Source organism: Pseudophryne corroboree, chromosome 2 (genome assembly GCF_028390025.1).
Source record: "Pseudophryne corroboree isolate aPseCor3 chromosome 2, aPseCor3.hap2, whole genome shotgun sequence".
Lineage (NCBI taxonomy): Eukaryota > Metazoa > Chordata > Amphibia > Anura > Myobatrachidae > Pseudophryne > Pseudophryne corroboree.
This window is the reverse complement of record NC_086445.1, coordinates 1,045,750,701-1,045,770,506: the sequence shown is the minus strand read 5'-3', so window position 1 is coordinate 1,045,770,506 and position 19,806 is coordinate 1,045,750,701. Positions and strand designations below refer to the sequence as shown.

General features: G+C 49.7%; 2 protein-coding genes across 6 annotated transcripts in view; both read left to right on the top strand.

The window, feature by feature from the left end:
* LOC135050391 (2-Hydroxyacid oxidase 2-like) overlaps positions 1-7,947 on the top strand; it is a 134,513-nt gene extending 126,566 nt beyond the window's left edge. For all 5 annotated transcript variants that reach the window (XM_063956872.1, XM_063956873.1, XM_063956870.1 and 2 more), the window contains 2 exons: positions 2,874-3,038; positions 5,660-7,947. In XM_063956872.1, the coding sequence (XP_063812942.1) occupies positions 2,874-3,038; positions 5,660-6,471 (977 nt within the window). In that variant the 3' untranslated portion in view covers positions 6,472-7,947. The remainder of the gene's footprint in view (positions 1-2,873; positions 3,039-5,659) is intronic.
* A 2,963-nt stretch (positions 7,948-10,910) lies between these two features.
* The window catches only part of PLA1A (phospholipase A1 member A), a 95,397-nt gene continuing 86,501 nt past the window's right edge, over positions 10,911-19,806 (top strand). Inside the window, exon 1 of the mRNA XM_063956869.1 lies at positions 10,911-11,261. Coding sequence (XP_063812939.1) covers positions 11,189-11,261 — 73 coding nt within the window. The 5' untranslated portion in view covers positions 10,911-11,188. The remainder of the gene's footprint in view (positions 11,262-19,806) is intronic.

Below are 19,806 nucleotides of genomic sequence, written 5' to 3'. Positions count from 1 at the left end.
CTACATGAAGTGGCAAGGAAAGGCTAAGGCCTTGGCCTATGTTCATGACTGGTGGTTCAGCTTCTCATGAAGATGGAAGCCCTCCACCCTCTCGAAAATAAAATAAAAGAACTGTGCATTCAGAGATACAGTACCACAAATCCCCAAAGAGAGTACAAGTGTGTCCGCGGTTGCGATGTCTAGGCCTGACCTTCACAACACTGTATGGGAAGAGGAGGCTCCTACCACCATTTGCACGCCCCCTGCAAGTGCTGGGAGGAGCACCGCCAGTCCAGTTGCTGATATTGAGATTGAGGATGTCACTGTAGAAGTACACCAGGATGAGGAGGATATAGGTGTAGCTGGCGCTGAGGAGGAAGTTGACGATGAGGATTCTGATGGTGTTGTGGTTTGTTTGAATAAGGCACCAGTGGAAACAGTTGTTGTCCATGGGATGAAAAAGTCCATTGTCATGTCTGGGCAAACTACCAAAAAACCATCTCTTCATTGTGGAATTATTTATAAATTCCTCCAGGAAGACCTTTGCCAGCAATTGCCTACAGAAGGTACACAGGGACCTGTGATTGTGGATTCCAGTGGAGACGAATTAATATTCTTTTTTTGGTGGGGACCCAAACAAACCAATCATTTCAGTCACAGTCGTGTGGCAGACCCTGTCGCTGAAATGATGGGTTTGTTAAAGTGTGCATGTCCTGTTTATACAACATAAGGGTGGGTGGGAGGGCCCAAGGACAATTCCATCTTGCACCTCTTTTTTCTTTCATTTTTCTTTGCGTCATGTGCTGTTTGGGGAGTGTTTTTTGGAAGGGCCATCCTGCGTGACACTGCAGTGCCACTCCTAGATGGGCCAGGTGTTTGTGTCGTACACTTGTGTCACTTAGCTTAGACATCCAGCGACCTCGGTGCAACCTTTTAGGCCTAGAAACAATATTGTGAGGTGTGAGGTGTTCAGAATAGACTGGAAATGAGTGGAAATGATTGTTATTGAGGTTAATAATACTATGGGATCAAAATTACCCCCAAATTCTGTGATTTTAGCTGTTTTTATGTTTTTATCAAAAATCATCCAGATCCAAAACCAAAACCCGAAAGGGTGGTTTTGGCAAAACCAATCCACATCCAAAACACGGAAAGTGCCCGCCGCACATCTCTGATATAAACACACACAAAGGCTTCATTTGTTTTTGCACTGAATTTCATTTCTGTATATTCTGGAATCAGTGACACCTGTTAGTACAATACTTATTTCAGTATTCTGACAATTGAGATGTGTGGATTACCGTCCATGTACTGTATACCCTGTATCCCATCCACCGCTGCAGTCTCCGTATCTGACTAATATAGAATCCGTGCCGGGATAATATTACCCACTTTATCTCTTCTCACTTTCTCTTATTTCAATGATTCTTCATATAATGGGTTTATGTTCTGATTTATGTATGTTAATAATTGAATAATAAGATTTATGTTTTATATGTACGTTATGAATTCTTCTGATCACTGCACCTGTGTATTATTATTATCCTCTATTTATATGGCGCCACAAGGGTTCCACAGCGCCTTACAGAGTACATAACCACACATGCAGCACAAGAACAGTGCCTTCCAGTGCAGGGTATATACACATTCCTGCCTCAGGGGACAGGACACTGTGTACCTCCTTTCCTCCCTGCCAGCTATGTGCAGTTTCCCAGTAAGTGACCCCTGTGCACAGTACTTTCACATATCCGAGAACTGAGGAGAGAGCATAGGATTGGGCCCTCCCTGCCCTAGATGCAGGGCCGTTTCTTGGGGCAGGCGAGCAGTGCAACCGCACTGGGCGCCCGCCGCGGCACTAACTGTGGCTCCCTTCTTCCCCTTCCTATTTCTCCCCGAGTAACCCGCTCGGGGGGCGGAGTTTCACGGAATGACGCGGTTGCGTCGTTACATCACGACGCAACCCCGTCACTCCGCGAAACTCCACCGCCCTCCCGAGCGGAGTACAGAGGGGGATCCAAGTTAGGAAGAGGGAAAGGCCGGTGCGAGTAGCGACTGGTGAGGCGGGCCGAAGAGCGGTAATCGCCTCTATAAGTATTCTCTCTCTCTCTCTCTCTCTCTCTCTCTCAATGTGTAAAATGGGGACACCTGCCGTAATGTGTGAAATGGGGACTCTTGCCTGCCGTAGTGTGGGGATTTAATGTATCAACGGCATTGCGGTGTGTGGTATAATATGGTGCAGGGGCCATTACTGTGTGGGGCTTAATATGGTAGAATTTTTTTTTCCTGTGGTGGTCGTGATCTGTTGGAGCAGGGTCAAAAACTGGATTGTGAGGTAGTCTTTTCAGACGAGGCCACACCCATTTATATGAGGCCACGCCCCCTTGCAGGGTGCGCGCGCACGTTTTTTTTTATCTAGATGTGTGGGGGGGGGGGCACATTTTTTTATGTCATGGGGGGGGCGCATTTTTAAATCTCGCACTGGGAGCCAAATTGGCTAGAAACAGCCCTGCCTAGATGTAACGAGGAAAGACCGCAGCCTATAGGATCTCTCCAATATCTGCTGCAGTTCCTCTATTTCCGGCCGCATATGCATATTACAGAGCGTTCCAGCCTGCGTGGCTTCAGAAACCCGCGGCATCGTTCAGCTGCGTGACCACGTGACCCTCTCCCATGTGGTTTTATCCACCATTTTCCCACCACGTCTGCTTCCCATGCGGATTTGTGGGTCTCAGGCTGCGCGGGGTCTGGGCCCAGGTGATTACTGGAATGGGGAAATGAATACATTATGCAGACGGTTAGAGAGGCAGGTTGGACTTGGAACCAAACCCAGGTTTGTGGCATAGAATGACATGTGAGATGCTCTGCAGATTATAACTGTGCCTATCTCCTGCCAGGGGCCCGGGGCCACACAGCCGTGACGGTTCTCCAAGGAGACATCTGTGACGTGGAATTCCTCCATAAATCCTGCCGGGGGGTGGACCTGGTCATTCACACAGCAGCCATTATCGATACGGTGGGCAAAGTCAGCAAGGAGACGCTCATAGCCATCAACGTGACAGGTGAGATCATCCGTCGTCACAGCCGCACATACTGCATTACCCAGTACTAATACCGCACTATGCGTCTATTCATGAAGCAGTGAAAAGAGTTGACAAGTGAACCTGTGGAGAAGTTGCCCATGGTAGTGGCGCATGCAGGGAGGGTTTCTGAGTCCCCAGAAACCCCCCTTGATGAGCCGAGTTTTCTTTTTTGAGACGGAGACAGCTTTGTCTCTGTCTCAGCAAAAGCCGCAACCGCGATCGCAATCATGACCGCGGAGCTTCAGCAGCAACAGAGAGCTATGGAGCTCTCTGCTTACAGAATGTCCGGGTGGAGGTGGGGTCGGGGGGTCTGCTGGCTGCGCATGCTCAGACACAGCAGTTCCCTCCGTCCTCGCAATGCCGTCCTTCTGCTCCCAGCGTCTTTTAGATCATGTAAGTTTCAAGTCTGTGTTTATGTGTGTATTTATTTGTATGTTTGTATGTATGTGTGTTTGTGCGCTGGTGTATGTACAGTATGTATGTGTGTTTGTGTATATGTGTGTTTTTGTGTATGTATACTGTATATGAATGTGTGCTATATGTGTATGTATGTGTGTATATATGTATATATATGTGTGTAGATATAGATATATATATATATATATATATATGTGTATATATATATATATATATATATATATAGTTATACTGTATAGTACACATACATGCACATATACATACACACCCACGGAAACCCCCCTCGCTAAATCCTGCGTTAGCCACTGCATGGCAACCAATCAGCTGCTCCGTACAATTGTATAGTATGCAAATTATAAATAGCTTCAATGCTGATTGGTTGCCATGGGCAACTCCTCCACTGGCTCATGTCTTAGTAAATCTCCCCCTTAGGCCCTAAGCACAGTGACGCCTACACTGTGGGATCCCATCTAACAAAACATCTGCACAGAGGCCTCCTTAGATTAGCTACCCCACCACCCCTCTCAGAAACGGGTGTAGTATGGTATGCCTGCGGTTGGGGCTCCCGGTGACCGGCATACCATACTACACGCTGCGGGCACGGTGGCGCGCTGTTTTATTCTCCCTCCAGGGGGGTCGTGGACCCCCACGAGGGAGAATAAGTGTCGGTATGCCGGCTGTCGGGATTCCGGTGCCGGTATACTGAGCGCCAGGATCCCGACAGGCGGCATACTGAAGACCACCCCTCAGAAACACTGTGCTAAACACATACTGGTGTGCGTGTGGGGGGAGGCAGGGCCGGCTCGAGGGTTTTGAGCGCCCCGGGCGGGCGATGGGGGCATGGCTTCATACAGGGGGCGTGGTCACTTACGCCCCCTGTACAGTAGTAGCGCCGATGAAATGATGTGCGGTGCGCGATGATGTCATCGCGCACCGCACAGCAAAAGTCCTCTCCACGAAGGGAAACTAGACGCTTCGTGTCTAGTTCCCTTCGTGGAGAGGACCTTTGCTGTGCGGTGCGCGATGACGTCATCGCACACCGCACAGTAAAGGTCCTCTCCACGAAGGGAAACTAGACGCTACGCATCTAGTTCCCTTCACGGCGGGGGACAGCGGCAGCGGGGGGCACACGGCACAGCAGCAGCGGATCTTGCCATGGTGCGGCGCCCTCCGGATGGCGCCGGCGCCCTCCGGAAGGCGGCGCCCCGGGCAAAAGTCCTGCTTGCCCGTGGCAAGATCCGCTACTGGGGGGAGGACATGTATGACACATACGGCACATAGGAGAAATGCCCTCACCCTGCATTATTTCTCCCCCAGATCGCCTGTCCTCGTCCCCTCCTCCCCAACTAGTCATGCCCTGCCCCCACACTGATTCTGCCTTCCCTGTGTAGACTCATCCTATATGATGTTCCACCATCTACCAATCCTTCTACAGACCATGCCACCACTGTGGTGACTGTTCCCCAGTCCATGACTCCTCAGAGGAGTGTTCCCCATCGTACCCTTCCCTATAGTAATTGCTCCTCACACCTCACCTCCCACTCGTAGGGATTGTTCTCCCCCCCCCCCCCCCCCGGTACTGATTCCCATCATTTCCCTGAGACTCTGCTCTTTGCTCTTGTACGTAACCTACACCTGTAATGGTGTCAACAGGAGACCCCCCCCCCCCCCCCCCTCATATATGGCGAATGGGTTATTAAATGTTCCCACCACTGCCCCCTCTCCCTGTGATCTCAATACCCATCCTGTGAGACCTATTCTTTTACAAGTTGGATCTCAGGAGGGTTGGTTACCTGTAGGTGATCTGGTTCAAATGGAAAAACAAAAAGAACGTAAAAATGAGTCCATGTTACAGCTAATTTGATCCTCACGGATTTGTACATTCTAATTCTGAACCCAATAATTGTGACGGAGCCCTAGAAGAAGCTTAAATCATAACCATGAGCAGATCTGATGTTCTAGAGTCCTTAGCGATCCCTACTCTTCCCGCTCTACTATCTTATATTCTACAAAATCTTCAGACTGTATACAGTACACCAATATGTATTCATATCGTGTAATGTTTTCTTCGGAAAACCCTTAGGGACTACAGCTGTGGGATAGTTATTCCCCAAGTTTAGAGAATGGGCTCTGGAGGCCGATAATGCGAAATTTGCCCTGAACCATGTTTTATTCTGTCCCAGGTACGGAGAAGCTTCTGGAGGCCTGCGTGCAGAACAACGTGCGGCACTTTATCTACACCAGCAGTATTGAGGTGGTGGGCCCCAATACCCGAGGTGACCCCATCGTAGACGGGAATGAGGAACTGGTGTACGAGAGTAACTTGGGATTCTGCTATGGACAGAGCAAGAGTCAGGCCGAGCAGGCCGTGTTGAGGGCCAATGGCCGGGAACTCCAAGATGGAGGAACTCTCGCCACATGCTCCCTGCGGCCAACGTACATCTTCGGAGAAGGGTCTCAGTTCCTGCTGCTGCACCTCGACCAGGCTGTACTAAATGGCAGCGTGTTCCACCGCATCTCGAGGAAGGAAGCCTTGGTCAATCCCGTGTATGTGGGTAATGTTGCCTGGGCGCATATACTGGCTGCTCGGGCAATGAGAAACCCGGACAGGGCTAAAAAAGTTGCAGGAAACTTTTACTACATCTCTGACGACACCCCTGCTATGAGCTACTCAGACTTAAATTACGCCCTGGGCAAGGAGCTGGGCCTGGGAGTGGAGGACAGACTGGCCATGCCATTTCCGCTGCTCTACTTTGTGGCCTTTCTGTTGGAGGTGGCCAGTGTCCTTCTTCGGCCATTTGTCAGGTACGTGCCGCCGTTCACCAGGCACCTACTGATACTGCTGAATACCACCTTCAACTTCTCCTACAGGAAGGCCCAGCGGGATATGGAGTACAAGCCTCGCTATAGCTGGGAAGAGGCCAGACAGCTTACCATGGCCTGGATGGAGTCCGTGCTACCCCAGCGCAGGAAGCTTCTGAGTAAGAAGAAGTAGTCATTGCAGGTGCATGATGGGATGCATGACCACGTGACCAAAGTACTAGTATGTATCTTGTGGCAGGCACCCTGAGGCTCTCCAGCTGTAGTGTACTCCCAGAGCATGCTGGGAGTTGTAGTTCCAGCACACTCTCTACCTCTCCCATAGAGGGTATTCTGGTTAGAGGCTAAAATAGAAAACCTATGCCCTTATTTATCAATGAGTGATACATTTCACTGTGAGTGATAAATTGCACCAGCCAATCCGCTCCTAACTTCCATGTCACAGGCTGGGTGTGAAAAATGACAGTTAGGAGCGGATTGGCTGGTGAAATGTATCACTCATTGATAAATAAGGGCACTAGTATGCATTGCAATCAGTGATAGTCACCAGAAGTGATCTAAAGGAAGGAAAGCTAGGAGTTGCTGCCGCTACCCCCTTCCCAATCTCTCCTGGTGCCCCCTACTGCAGTGACGCACTGTTCTGCCCCTGAGTAATAGGGAGAAGTTTAATTACATTAGAGGGGAGATGTACCAAGCCTTGGAGAGTGATAAAGTGGAGACCTTGGTGGTCATTCCGAGTTGTTCGCTCGCTAGCAGTTTTTAGAAGCCGTGCAAACGCTATGCCGCCTCCCAGTGGGAGTGTATTTTAGCTTACCAGAAATGCGAACGAAAGGATCACAGAGCGGCTACAAAATAATTTTGTGCAGTTTCAGAGTAGCTTCAGACCTACTCAGCTCTTGCGATCACTTCAGACTGTTCAGTTCCTGTTTTGATGTCACGAACACGCCCTGCGTTCGCCCAGCCACGCCTGCGTTTTTTCAAACACTCCCTGAAAACGGTCAGTTGACACCCAGAAACACCCACTTCCTGTCAATCACTCTGCGGTCAGCCGTGCGACTGAAAAGCTTCGCTAGACCTTGTGTGAAACTACATCGTTCGTTGTAATAGTACGATGCGCGTGCGCATTGCGCCGCATATGCATGCACAGAAGTGCCGGGTTTTTTTGCCTGACCGCTGCTCAGCAAACGAAAGCAGCTAGCGATCAACTCGGAATGACCCCCCTTGTGAAAGTAACTAATCAGCTCCTGTCCTTTCATAGACGTTTGGTACATCTCCACCACACTGTGTGCAGCGCTGGCAGTTAGACATCTCTGTACATAGCCTACGTACGGTATAGCAGTCTATAACGCCGGTATCCCACCCTGGTAAGTGCAGCGATCATTAGAGAGTACCAGGTGCTTATTATACAGCGGTCTCTGCATGGTGACATTTAGTGTTAGCAGTGAGGGCACAGATATCACATGTGGGCAATATATAGATCACTTAATCCGTCACGGGGAATTTGTATGATCATTAATATAGAATGTTCTATGATATAAAACAGAATTTGTAGCAAATGAATAATAAATGATGAAACAATGACGATAAAATCTGACACAATGTAAAAATTCAAATAAAATGACATAAAAATGAATAAACGGATATAATGAAATATAGTCGTCTTCGTGTCTTTCACGCAAACTGATCTCAAAGTAGTTCCGTTTATTTCTTCCATTATAAACTTGTAACATGCGAGTCTGCAGTCCCTCACACAGTAATTGCAGCACAGCGTAGACGTGACACTCCCGCACCTGGCACTTGGCTGCGACACGGGGCAACTATAGGGTCGGCCAGTATGCCATATACCATCTGATAATTGGTGCTCGGTCACGCCATACACTGCACAATAATAATTGCACAGGGTGGCTGCCCTTACAGACCCTACCTGACTCCAGGGGTAACCGTTCCCTTAACTTCAGTTTATTAATGACACATCAGGTAATGGGGAGTCCACAGTGGCAGCATTTAGATATCTGATTCTATGGTTCCCCTGCTGTGTAACAGTCAGTGACCTCATCCCGTCACCTGTGAGCTGCGCAGAGGGGTCCTGGCTGCTGAGACTGGTCAGAAGCCCAGGTATTGGGGGCATGGCCAAATCCAGGAAGGCGTGGCACTGCGGATTGTAACAGTCGGTGACCTCATCCCGTCACCTGTGAGCAGAGTAGAGGAGTCTCGAGGTTGGTAAACTGGTATAATTTCATTCCCAAGGATCCAGTTTTAAGGCCTTTATAAAATGTATGTATTAATGACTCAACTGGAAAATATATTATTGTATCGACTGCAAAACTTTTTCAATTCATTCATTCACTGTATTTTTTTTCCAAACACCAAAATTCAACAAATAAATAGCAATTGTGCATTAAAAGTAAAACCTATAGAAATGTTGTCTAACATTTGCATCTTTGGACGCAGTCACTGACATCAACATGCCCGCAACACGCTGCGCCTGACAGCCACACCCATCCCCCATTACAACCCAGAAAAGCCTGTCAAAATTGCATGGATCTCCTGTAACCATCGCAGTGCACCTCAGAGGCATGCCCAGAGGTAAACCATCAAACAATTGCATCCCATGGTTTCCCTCTGCCCACCTCTGAAGCACCTCCTCTGTGTCTGTCCTGTTAGAGAAGCCCCTCCATCCTAACAAGGCAACTAGATAACTGACACTGACAAACAAATAAGCCATTGCATTGATTACATAATTAAGAAAGCAGCTGGTATTCAGGCTAGACACTGCTTGTTTTAGCTCTGTTTTTTTTTTTTTTCTTTACTCGCTTTGAAATACAGTGTTGACTTTCTCACTTGCATATTTCAATGGCTTTTTCTCCGTTGTTCTGTGTCTCGGCCAATAACCTGCTGTAAAATCTGCTTTTCTGTTCAAGCATCAAATGTGCATGGATGATCTTTACTGTGACCGGGACATTTAAAACTTCAGAAGATAATATGTAGGATTAAAAAAGGGAAGATGGTATATTAGAGTATACTTGCACAACATAAAGAGACTACACAAATATAGCTAAATACACAGCGCCACCTACTGCCCCTCCAGCATAGACTCCATTTGAAAATCAGCCTACAATACAGAAAACGCTGCTCATACAGAGGAGGCGTGTGGACGAGGGGCACCTTGCCCAATGTGTTTACATAAATTTGCTGGTTTAACCTAGAAACGCAATAGGCTACCTCTCCCTCTGACCTTGTTCAACCTGAGTTTATTAACCAGCTTCTCGCTCAGCAATATGGATAATAGCAAAAGGAGGATGGGAGAGGTTTAGATGGAACTTGTGTTTCACCGCCCATCTGCATGACAATAAAAGTGGTAGGAAACTCAGAACTTCTAGGGGGGAAATAAGACTATAAAGACTGATGGATAAGACTTCTTTTTATTATCACTTTTGTATATAGATTTCAAACTATTTATTGCATGTAACAACTAATACCCAGAAATCCCGCACCACCCCGGTGCCTCACGTAATGTTCTCGTGATCTGTGACCCATGAAGTGAGGGGATTGGAGAAATAACAAATTATTTTGCAGCAAGGATAAACTGCACACAGAATATCGCCAAAGATTCAGGAACCTATTTATCATGAGGCCAGAAAAGCCCTAAAATCAGTGTAAAATGGGCGCATTCACTGGATTTAGGTCTTCTCCTTATCTATCAATCACCACAGCCTGCAATGGCCATAAGCCGGTATTGCAGGGTGTCTTCACAAGCCGCTTACTGCATGTTTCTCATAGACAATGTGTCAGACTCATCTGTGAAGTCCTGATATGGAACAACTGCGCATACATCTGAATTCAAAACATAGGGAAAATCGCAGACGGACGCGAGCGACACAGACCCAGCGACGTTACCGGTATCTCCAGCTCTACGTTATCTAGCAGATGTGATAGATATAATATAGAAAAAAATGCTTTATATGTCCAAAAAAAGGTTTTCTTATCACAGCGATAGTAACTTTTTTAACATTTTATCTTTAATTGTTTTTTTTTTTTAATGTTTTTTCTTTACAAAATCTGCATTTGGAAGCCCGAAACCGAAGTCCTGGCGTAAGGTGCAATAAGGAACCCTGTACTCGCCTGCACGTGAGTTTTCCTCAGCTGCGTCTGGAAATTTTTGTTTCCTATTACTTAGCCATGAAATTGCGGCAATGAGTAGAGATAGAGAAATCTGCATTTGATGAATAGGCCACTCAGCGTCTTGTAGCTATTATATATTTTTTACATTATTTTAATGCCGACTTTATAATTTAGCGCCTGCGTAATATGTACACTGACACCTGCGCAGGCGCTATAATGAGAAGCAATATTGCACACTTTGCGGTTTAATCTGTCACAGCGCCAGGCGCAGGTCCCTATAATGTCCCTCATTCCCACAAATCTACCATATGCACAGGAGACCTGACACCACTCTCTCTCCCCCTGACAATGATATTACAGGGGTACCACACCCCTACAAGTGTGGGCAGCCAATACGTAACCATGGGAATCAGATGGGCAGACACAGACGCCATCCTGCGTGACACTGAGAGACAACAACTCCTATACTTGTATAACTGATACACTGCGGCTCTGTGTGTGGCCTGGTGTCGGTGACACGGTGAGGAGGGGACAGAACTCGCCCTTTGTCAGGTGGGGAGGTCTCACTCTGCTTAAACAACGCCAGGGTCCACAAAAACACCAGGGGCCTGGATAATGATTAACTCCGTGACTGCTGGGTCCAGAACCAGACACCCAGACCCTGCACGCAGAGAGCAATGAGTATAATCCCAGCTCAGCGGTGACAGGGCTGCCTGTAATCTTATTATCACCTCAACGTGTTACCGAATAGATCACGCCACGACCCCATCATGGCAGGAGGAGGCAGGGGAATCTCATCGCTGGTCCTAATCACTGGCCTACTTACCTTCCTGAATCCAACAGGTAAGTCCTTATCGGAGTCCTCCACACAGTGCGCTGCCACAAGGTCACTGAAACGACTCGGCTTGTTCCGTTGCGGTGACGTGGTATCCAGAGTTGCCAATGGGGCTCATTTGCTAACATTGCGTTTGGGATGAACAAGTAGTCAGGCGATTTAATTTCTCTGGAGTACAGTTACGACAAAGCGCCAATCTGCAAATTCACTGTGCAAAATAATGTTTGATGACGATTCATGGCCAGATTTGCGGCAAAGCCCTTATATTTCAACTGTAGCGCACAGTAAGATGGCGGTGTGTGTGGCAAAATGTACACTGGCCAATAAGAGCAGCCGGCTAAGGTAAAGATGGAGCTGCGACACGTATTCTCCAGGTTATGTGGAGCTGTGTCTTATATGTGTCAGTACTTAGAGGGCGGTACCGAAACGCACGCTCTACAGTATGAATGATGGCGGAGACCCGGTGTCACCTTCTATTTCCAATGTGAATCATTTATACTTTCCCAGAAAACTTCTGCAGGAAAACGCAGAAAACATCCAAAAATGCAAATGTGCAACATATAGGGGGTCATTCCGAGTTGTTCACTCACAAGCTGCTTTTAGCAGCTTTGCACACGCTAAGCCGCCGCCTACTGGGAGTGAATCTTAGCTTATCAAAATTGCGAACGAAAGATTAGCAAAATTGCGAATAGACACTTCTAAGCAGTTTCTGAGTAGCTCAAGACTTAGTCGGCATCTGCGATCAGTTCAGTGCTTGTCGTTCCTGGTTTGACGTCACAAACACACCCAGCGTTCGCCCAGACACTCCTCCGTTTCTCCAGCCACTCCCGCGTTTTTCCCAGAAACGGTAGCGTTTTTTCGCACACACCCATAAAACGGCCAGTTTCCGCCCAGAAACACCCACTTCCTGTCAATCACATTACGATCACCAGAACGAAGAAAAAACCTCGTAATGCCGTGAGTAAAATACCTAACTGCATAGCAAATTTACTTGGCGCAGTCGCACTGCGGACATTGCGCATGCGCATTAGCGACTAATCGCTCCGTTGCGAGAAAAAAATAACGAGCGAACAACTCGGAATGACCCCCATAATATGGACAATCCAGGTGTCTCCTCACACACATGACGCATGTAATAGGGACAGTCCAGGCGTCCCCTCACTCACATGATGTATGTAATAGAGATAGTCCGGGTGTCCCCTCACTCACATGACGCATGTAATAGGGAAAGTCCGGGCGTCCCCTCACTCACATGATGTATGTAATAAAGACAGTCCGGGTGTCCTCTCACTCACATGACGCATGTAATAGGGACAGTCCGGGCGTCCCCTCACTCACATGACACATGTAATAGGGACAGTCCGGGCGTCCCCTCACTCACATGACGCATGTAAAAGGAAGAGTACGCCTGTCCCCTCACTCACATGACGCATGTAATAGGGACAGTCCGGGCGTCCCCTCACTCACATAATGTATGTAATAGAGACAGTCCGGGTGTCCTCTCACTCACATGACGCATTTAATAGGGACAGTCCGGGTGTCCTCTCACTAACATGACGCATGTAATAGAGACAGCCCAGGTGTCCCCTCACTCACATGATGCATGTAATAGGGACAGTCCGGGCGTCCCCTCACTCACATGACGCATGTAAAAGGGACAGTCCGGGCGTCCCCTCACTCACATGATGCATGTAATAGAGACAGTCCAGGTGTCCCCTCACTCACATGAAGCATGTAATAGGGACAGTCCGGGTGTCCCCTCACTCACATGATGTATGTAATAAAGACAGTCCGGGTGTCCTCTCACTCACATGACGCATGTAACAGGAACAGACCGGGTGTCCCCTCACTCACATGACTCATGTAATAGAGACAGCCCAGGTGTCCCCTCACTCACATGATGCATGTAATAGGGACAGTCCGGGCGTCCCCTCACTCACATGACGCATGTAAAAGGGACAGTCCGGGCGTCCCCTCACTCACATGATGCATGTAATAGAGACAGTCCAGGTGTCCCCTCACTCACATAACGCATGTAATAGGGACAGACCGGGTGTCCCCTCACTCACATGACGCATGTAATAGGGACAGTCCGGGTGTCCCCTCACTCACATGACGCATGTAATAGGGACAGTCCGGGCGTCCCCTCACTCACGTGACGCATGTAAAAGGGACAGTCCGGGCGTCCCCTCACTCACATGACGCATGTACTAGGTACAGTCCGGGCGTCCCCTCACTCACATGACGCATGTAAAAGGGACAGTCCGGGCGTCCCCTCACTCACATGATGCATGTAATAGAGACAGTCCAGGTGTCCCCTCACTCACATAAGGCATGTAATAGAGATAGTCCAGGTGTCCCCTCACTCACATGACGCATGTAACAGGAACAGACCGCGTGTCCCCTCACTCACATGACGCATGTAATAGGGACAGTCCGGGCGTCCCCTCACTCACATGACGCATGTACTAGGTACAGTCCGGGCGTCCCCTCACTCACATGACGCATGTACTAGGTACAGTCCGGGTGTCCCCTCACTCACATGACGCATGTAATAGAGACAGTCCGGGCATCCCCTCACTCACATGATGTATGTAATAGAGACAGTCCGGGTGTCCTCTCACTCACATGACGCATGTAATAGGGACAGTCCGGGTGTCCTCTCACTCACATGACGCATGTATTAGAGACAGCCCAGGTGTCCCCTCACTCACATGATGCATGTAATAGGGACAGTCCGGGCGTCCCCTCACTCACATGACGCATGTAAAAGGGACAGTCCAGGTGTCCCCTCACTCACATGAGGCATGTAATAGGGACAGTCCAGGTGTCCCCTCACTCACATGAAGCATGTAATAGGGACAGACCGGGTGTCCCCTCACTCACATGATGCATGTAATAGAGACAGTCCAGGTGTCCCCTCACTCACATGAGGCATGTAATAGGGACAGTCCAGGTATCCCCTCACTCACATGAAGCATGTAATAGGGACAGACCGGGTATACCCTCACTCACATGACGCATGTAATAGGGACAGACCGGGTGTCCCCTCACTCACATGACGCATGTAATAGAGACAGTCCAGGTGTCCCCTCACTCACATGAGGCATGTAATAGAGACAGTCCAGGTGTCCCCTCACTCACATGAAGCATGTAATAGGGACAGACCGGATATACCCTCACTCACATGACGCATGTAATAGGGATAGATCGGGTGTCCCCTCACTCACATGACGCATGTAACAGGAACAGACCGCGTGTCCCCTCACTCACATGATGCATGTAATAGGGACAGTCCGGGCATCCCCTCCCTCAAATGATACATGTAATAGGGACAGTCCAGGTGTCCCCTCACTCACATGACGCATGTAATAGGGACAGTCCGGGCGTCCCATCACTCACATGACGCATGTAATAGGGACAGTCCGGGTGTCCCCTCACTCACATGACGCATGTAATAGGGACAGCCCAGGCGTCCCATCACTCACATGATGCATGTAATAGGGACAGTCCGGGTGTCCCCTCACTCACATGACGCATGTAATAGGGACAGTCCGGACGTCCCATCACTCACATGATGCATGTAATAGAGACAGTCCGGGTGTCCCCTCACTCACATGACGCATGTAATAGAGACAGTCCAGATGTCCCCTCACTCACATGACGCATGTAATAGGGACAGTCCGGGCGTTTCCTCACTCACATGACGCATGTAATAGGGAAAGTCCGGGTGTACCCTCACTCACATGACGCATGTAATAGGGACAATCCAAGTGGCCCCTCACTCAAATGACGCATGTAATAGGGACAGTCCGGGTGTCCGCTCACTTACATGACTCATGTAATAGGGACAGTCCGGGTGTCCGCTCACTTACATGGCTCATGTAATAGGGACAGTCCGGGCGTCCCCTCACTCACATGAGGCATATAATAGGGACAGTCCGGTCGTCCCCCTCACTCACATGACGCATGTAAAAGGGACAGTTCGCCTGTCCCCTCACTCACATGACACATGTACTAGGGACAGTCCGGGCGTCCCCTCATTCACATGACGCATGTAATAGGGACAGTCCGGGGCGTCCCCTCACTCACATGACGCATGTAATAGGAACAGTCCGGGTGTCCCCTCACTCACATGACGCATGTAATAGGGACAGTCCGGGCGTCCCATCACTCACATGATGCATGTAATAGAGACAGTCCGGGTGTCCCCTCACTCACATGACGCATGTAATAGGGATAGACTGGGTGTCCTCTCATTCACATGACGCATGTAATAGGGACAGTCAGGGCGTCCCCTCACTCACATGACGCATGTAATAGGGACAGTCTTGGGGGTCCCTCACTCACATTACACATGTAATAGGTACATTCCGCGTGACCCCTCACTCACATGACGCATGTAATAGGGACAGTCCGGGCGTCCCATCACTCACATGATGCATGTAATAGAGACAGTCCGGGTGTCCCCTCACTCACATGACGCATGTAATAGGGATAGACTGGGTGTCGTCTCATTCACATGACGCATGTAATAGGGACAGTCAGGGCGTCCCCTCACTCACATGACGCATGTAATAGAGACAGTCTTGGGGGTCCCTCACTCACATTACACATGTAATTGGTACATTCCGCGTGACCCCTCACTCACATGACGCATGTAATAGGGACAGTCCGGGCGTCCCATCACTCACATGATGCATGTAATAGAGACAGTCCGGGTGTCCCCTCACTCACATGACGCATGTAATAGGGATAGACTGGGTGTCCTCTCATTCACATGACGCATGTAATAGGGACAGTCAGGGCGTCCCCTCACTCACATGACGCATGTAATAGGGACAGTCTTGGGGGTCCCTCACTCACATTACACATGTAATAGGTACATTCCGCGTGACCCCTCACTCACATGACGCATGTAATAGGGAAAGTCCGGGTGTACCCTCACTTACATGACGCATGTAATAGGGACAATCCAAGTGGCCCCTCACTCACATGACGCATGTAATAGGGACAGTCCGGGTGTCCGCTCACTCACATGACTCATGTAATAGGGACAGTCCGGTCGTCCCCCCACTCACATGACGCATGTAATAGGGACAGTCCGATCGTCCCCCTCAGTCACATGACGCATGTAAAAGGGACAGTCCGCCTGTCCCCTCACTCACATGACACATGAACTAGGGACAGTCCGGGCGTCCCCTCATTCACATGACGCATGTAATAGGGACAGTCCGGGCGTCCCCTCACTCACATGACGCATGTAATAGGGACAGTCCGGGTGTCCCCTCACTCACATGACGCATGTAATAGGGACAGTCCAGTCGTCCCTCTAACTCACATGACGCATGTAACAGGGACAGTCCGGTCTTCACCCTCACTCACACGATGCATGTAAAAGGGACAGTCCGCCTGTCCCCTCACTCACATGATGCATGTAATGGGGACAGTCCGGTCTTCCACCTCACTTACATGATGCATGTAATAGGGACAGTCCGGGTGACCCCTCACTTACATGACGCATGTAATAGAGATAGTCCAAGCGTCCCCTCACTCACATGACGCATGTAAAAGGGACAGTCCGCGTGTCCCCTCACTCACATGATGCATGTAATAGGGACAGTCCGGTCGTCCCCCTAATCAGATGACGCATGTAATAGGGACAGTCCGGCTTTCCCCTCACTCACATGACGCATGCAATAGGGAAAATCTGCACTTCCCCTCACTTACATGACGCATGTACTAGGGACAGTCCGGGTGTCCCCTCACTCACATGACGCATGTAATAGAGACAGTCCGGGCGTCCCCTCACTCACATGATGCATGTAATAGGGACAGTCCAGGCGTCCCCTCACTCACATGACGCATGTAATAGGGACAGTCCAAATGTCCCCTCACTCACATGACGCATGTAATAGAGACAGTCCGGGTGTCCCCTCACTCACATGATGCATGTAATAGAGACAGTCCGGGCGTCCCGTCACTCACATGACGCATGTAATAGGGACAGTCCGGTCGTCCACTCACTCACATGATGCATATAATAGACACAGTCCGGGCGTCCCCTCACTCACATGACGCATGTAATAGGGACAGTCTGTGCGTCCCCTCACTCACATGACGCATTTAATAGGGACAGTCCGGTCGTCCCCTCACTCACATGACGCATGTAATAGAGACAATCTGGGCGTCCCCTCACTCACATGACGCATGTAATAGAGACAGTCCAGACATCCCCTCACTCACATGATGCATGTAATAGGAACAGTCCGGGTGTCCCCTCACTCACATGACGCATGTAATAGGGACAGTCCAGGCGTCCCCTCACTCACATGACGCATGTAATAGGGACAGTCCAGGCGTCCCCTCACTCACATGATGCATGTAATAGACACAGTCTGGGCGTCCCCTCACTCACATGATGCATGTAATAGGGACAGTCCGGGCGTCCCCTCACTCACATGATGCATGTAATAGGCACAGTCCGGGCATCCCCTCACTCACATGATGCATGTAATAGGGACAGTCCGGGCGTCCCCTCACTCACATGATGCATGTAATAGGGACAGTCCGGGCGTCCCCTCACTCACATGATGCATGTAATAGGGACAGTCCAGGCGTCCCCTCACTCACATGATGCATGTAATAGGCACAGTCCGGGTGTCCCCTCACTCACATGACGCATGTAATAGAGACAGTCCGGGCGTCCCCTCACTCACATGATGCATGTAATAGGGACAGTCCAGGCGTCCCCTCACTCACATGACGCATGTAATAGGGACAGTCCAAATGTCCCCTCACTCACATGACGCATGTAATAGAGACAGTCCGGGTGTCCCCTCACTCACATGATGCATGTAATAGAGACAGTCCGGGCGTCCCGTCACTCACATGACGCATGTAATAGGGACAGTCCGGTCGTCCACTCACTCACATGATGCATGTAATAGACACAGTCCGGGCGTCCCCTCACTCACATGACGCATGTAATAGGGACAGTCTGTGCGTCCCCTCACTCACATGACGCATTTAATAGGGACAGTCCGGTCGTCCCCTCACTCACATGACGTATGTAATAGAGACAATCTGGGCGTCCCCTCACTCACATGACGCATGTAATAGAGACAGTCCAGACATCCCCTCACTCACATGATGCATGTAATAAGAACAGTCCGGGTGTCCCCTCACTCACATGACGCATGTAATAGGGACAGTTCTGTCGTCCCACTCACTCACATGACGCATGTAATAGAGACAGTCCGGGCGTCCCCTCACTCACATGATGCATGTAATAGAGACAGTCCGGGCGTCCCGTCACTCACATGACGCATGTAATAGGGACAGTCTGTGCGTCCCCTCACTCACATGACGCATGTAATAGGGACAGTCCAGACATCCCCTCACTCACATGATGTATGTAATAGGAACAGTCCGGGTGTCCGCTCACATACATTACTCATGCAATAGGGACAGTCCGGGCTACCCCTCACTCACATGACGCATATAATAAGGACAGTTCGGTCGTCCCCCTCACTCACATGACGCATGAAAAAGGGACAGTCCGGGCGTCCCCTCACTCACATGACGCATGTACTAGGTACAGTCCGGGCGTCCCCTCACTCACATGACGCATGTAAAAGGGACAGTCCGGGTGTCCCCTCACTCACATGACGCATGTAATAGAGACAGTCCGGGCATCCCCTCACTCACATGATGTATGTAATAGAGACAGTCCGGGTGTCCTCTCACTCACATGACGCATGTAATAGGGACAGTCCGGGTGTCCTCTCACTCACATGACGCATGTATTAGAGACAGCCCAGGTGTCCCCTCACTCACATGATGCATGTAATAGGGACAGTCCGGGCGTCCCCTCACTCACATGACGCATGTAAAAGGGACAGTCCAGGTGTCCCCTCACTCACATGAGGCATGTAATAGGGACAGTCCAGGTGTCCCCTCACTCACATGAAGCATGTAATAGGGACAGACCGGGTGTCCCCTCACTCACATGATGCATGTAATAGAGACAGTCCAGGTGTCCCCTCACTCACATGAGGCATGTAATAGGGACAGTCCAGGTGTCCCCTCACTCACATGAAGCATGTAATAGGGACAGACCGGGTATACCCTCACTCACATGACGCATGTAATAGGGACAGACCGGGTGTCCCCTCACTCACATGACGCATGTAATAGAGACAGTCCAGGTGTCCCCTCACTCACATGAGGCATGTAATAGAGACAGTCCAGGTGTCCCCTCACTCACATGAAGCATGTAATAGGGACAGACCGGATATACCCTCACTCACATGACGCATGTAATAGGGATAGATCGGGTGTCCCCTCACTCACATGACGCATGTAACAGGAACAGACCGCGTGTCCCCTCACTCACATGATGCATGTAATAGGGACAGTCCGGGCATCCCCTCCCTCAAATGATACATGTAATAGGGACAGTCCAGGTGTCCCCTCACTCACATGACGCATGTAATAGGGACAGTCCGGGCGTCCCATCACTCACATGACGCATGTAATAGGGACAGTCCG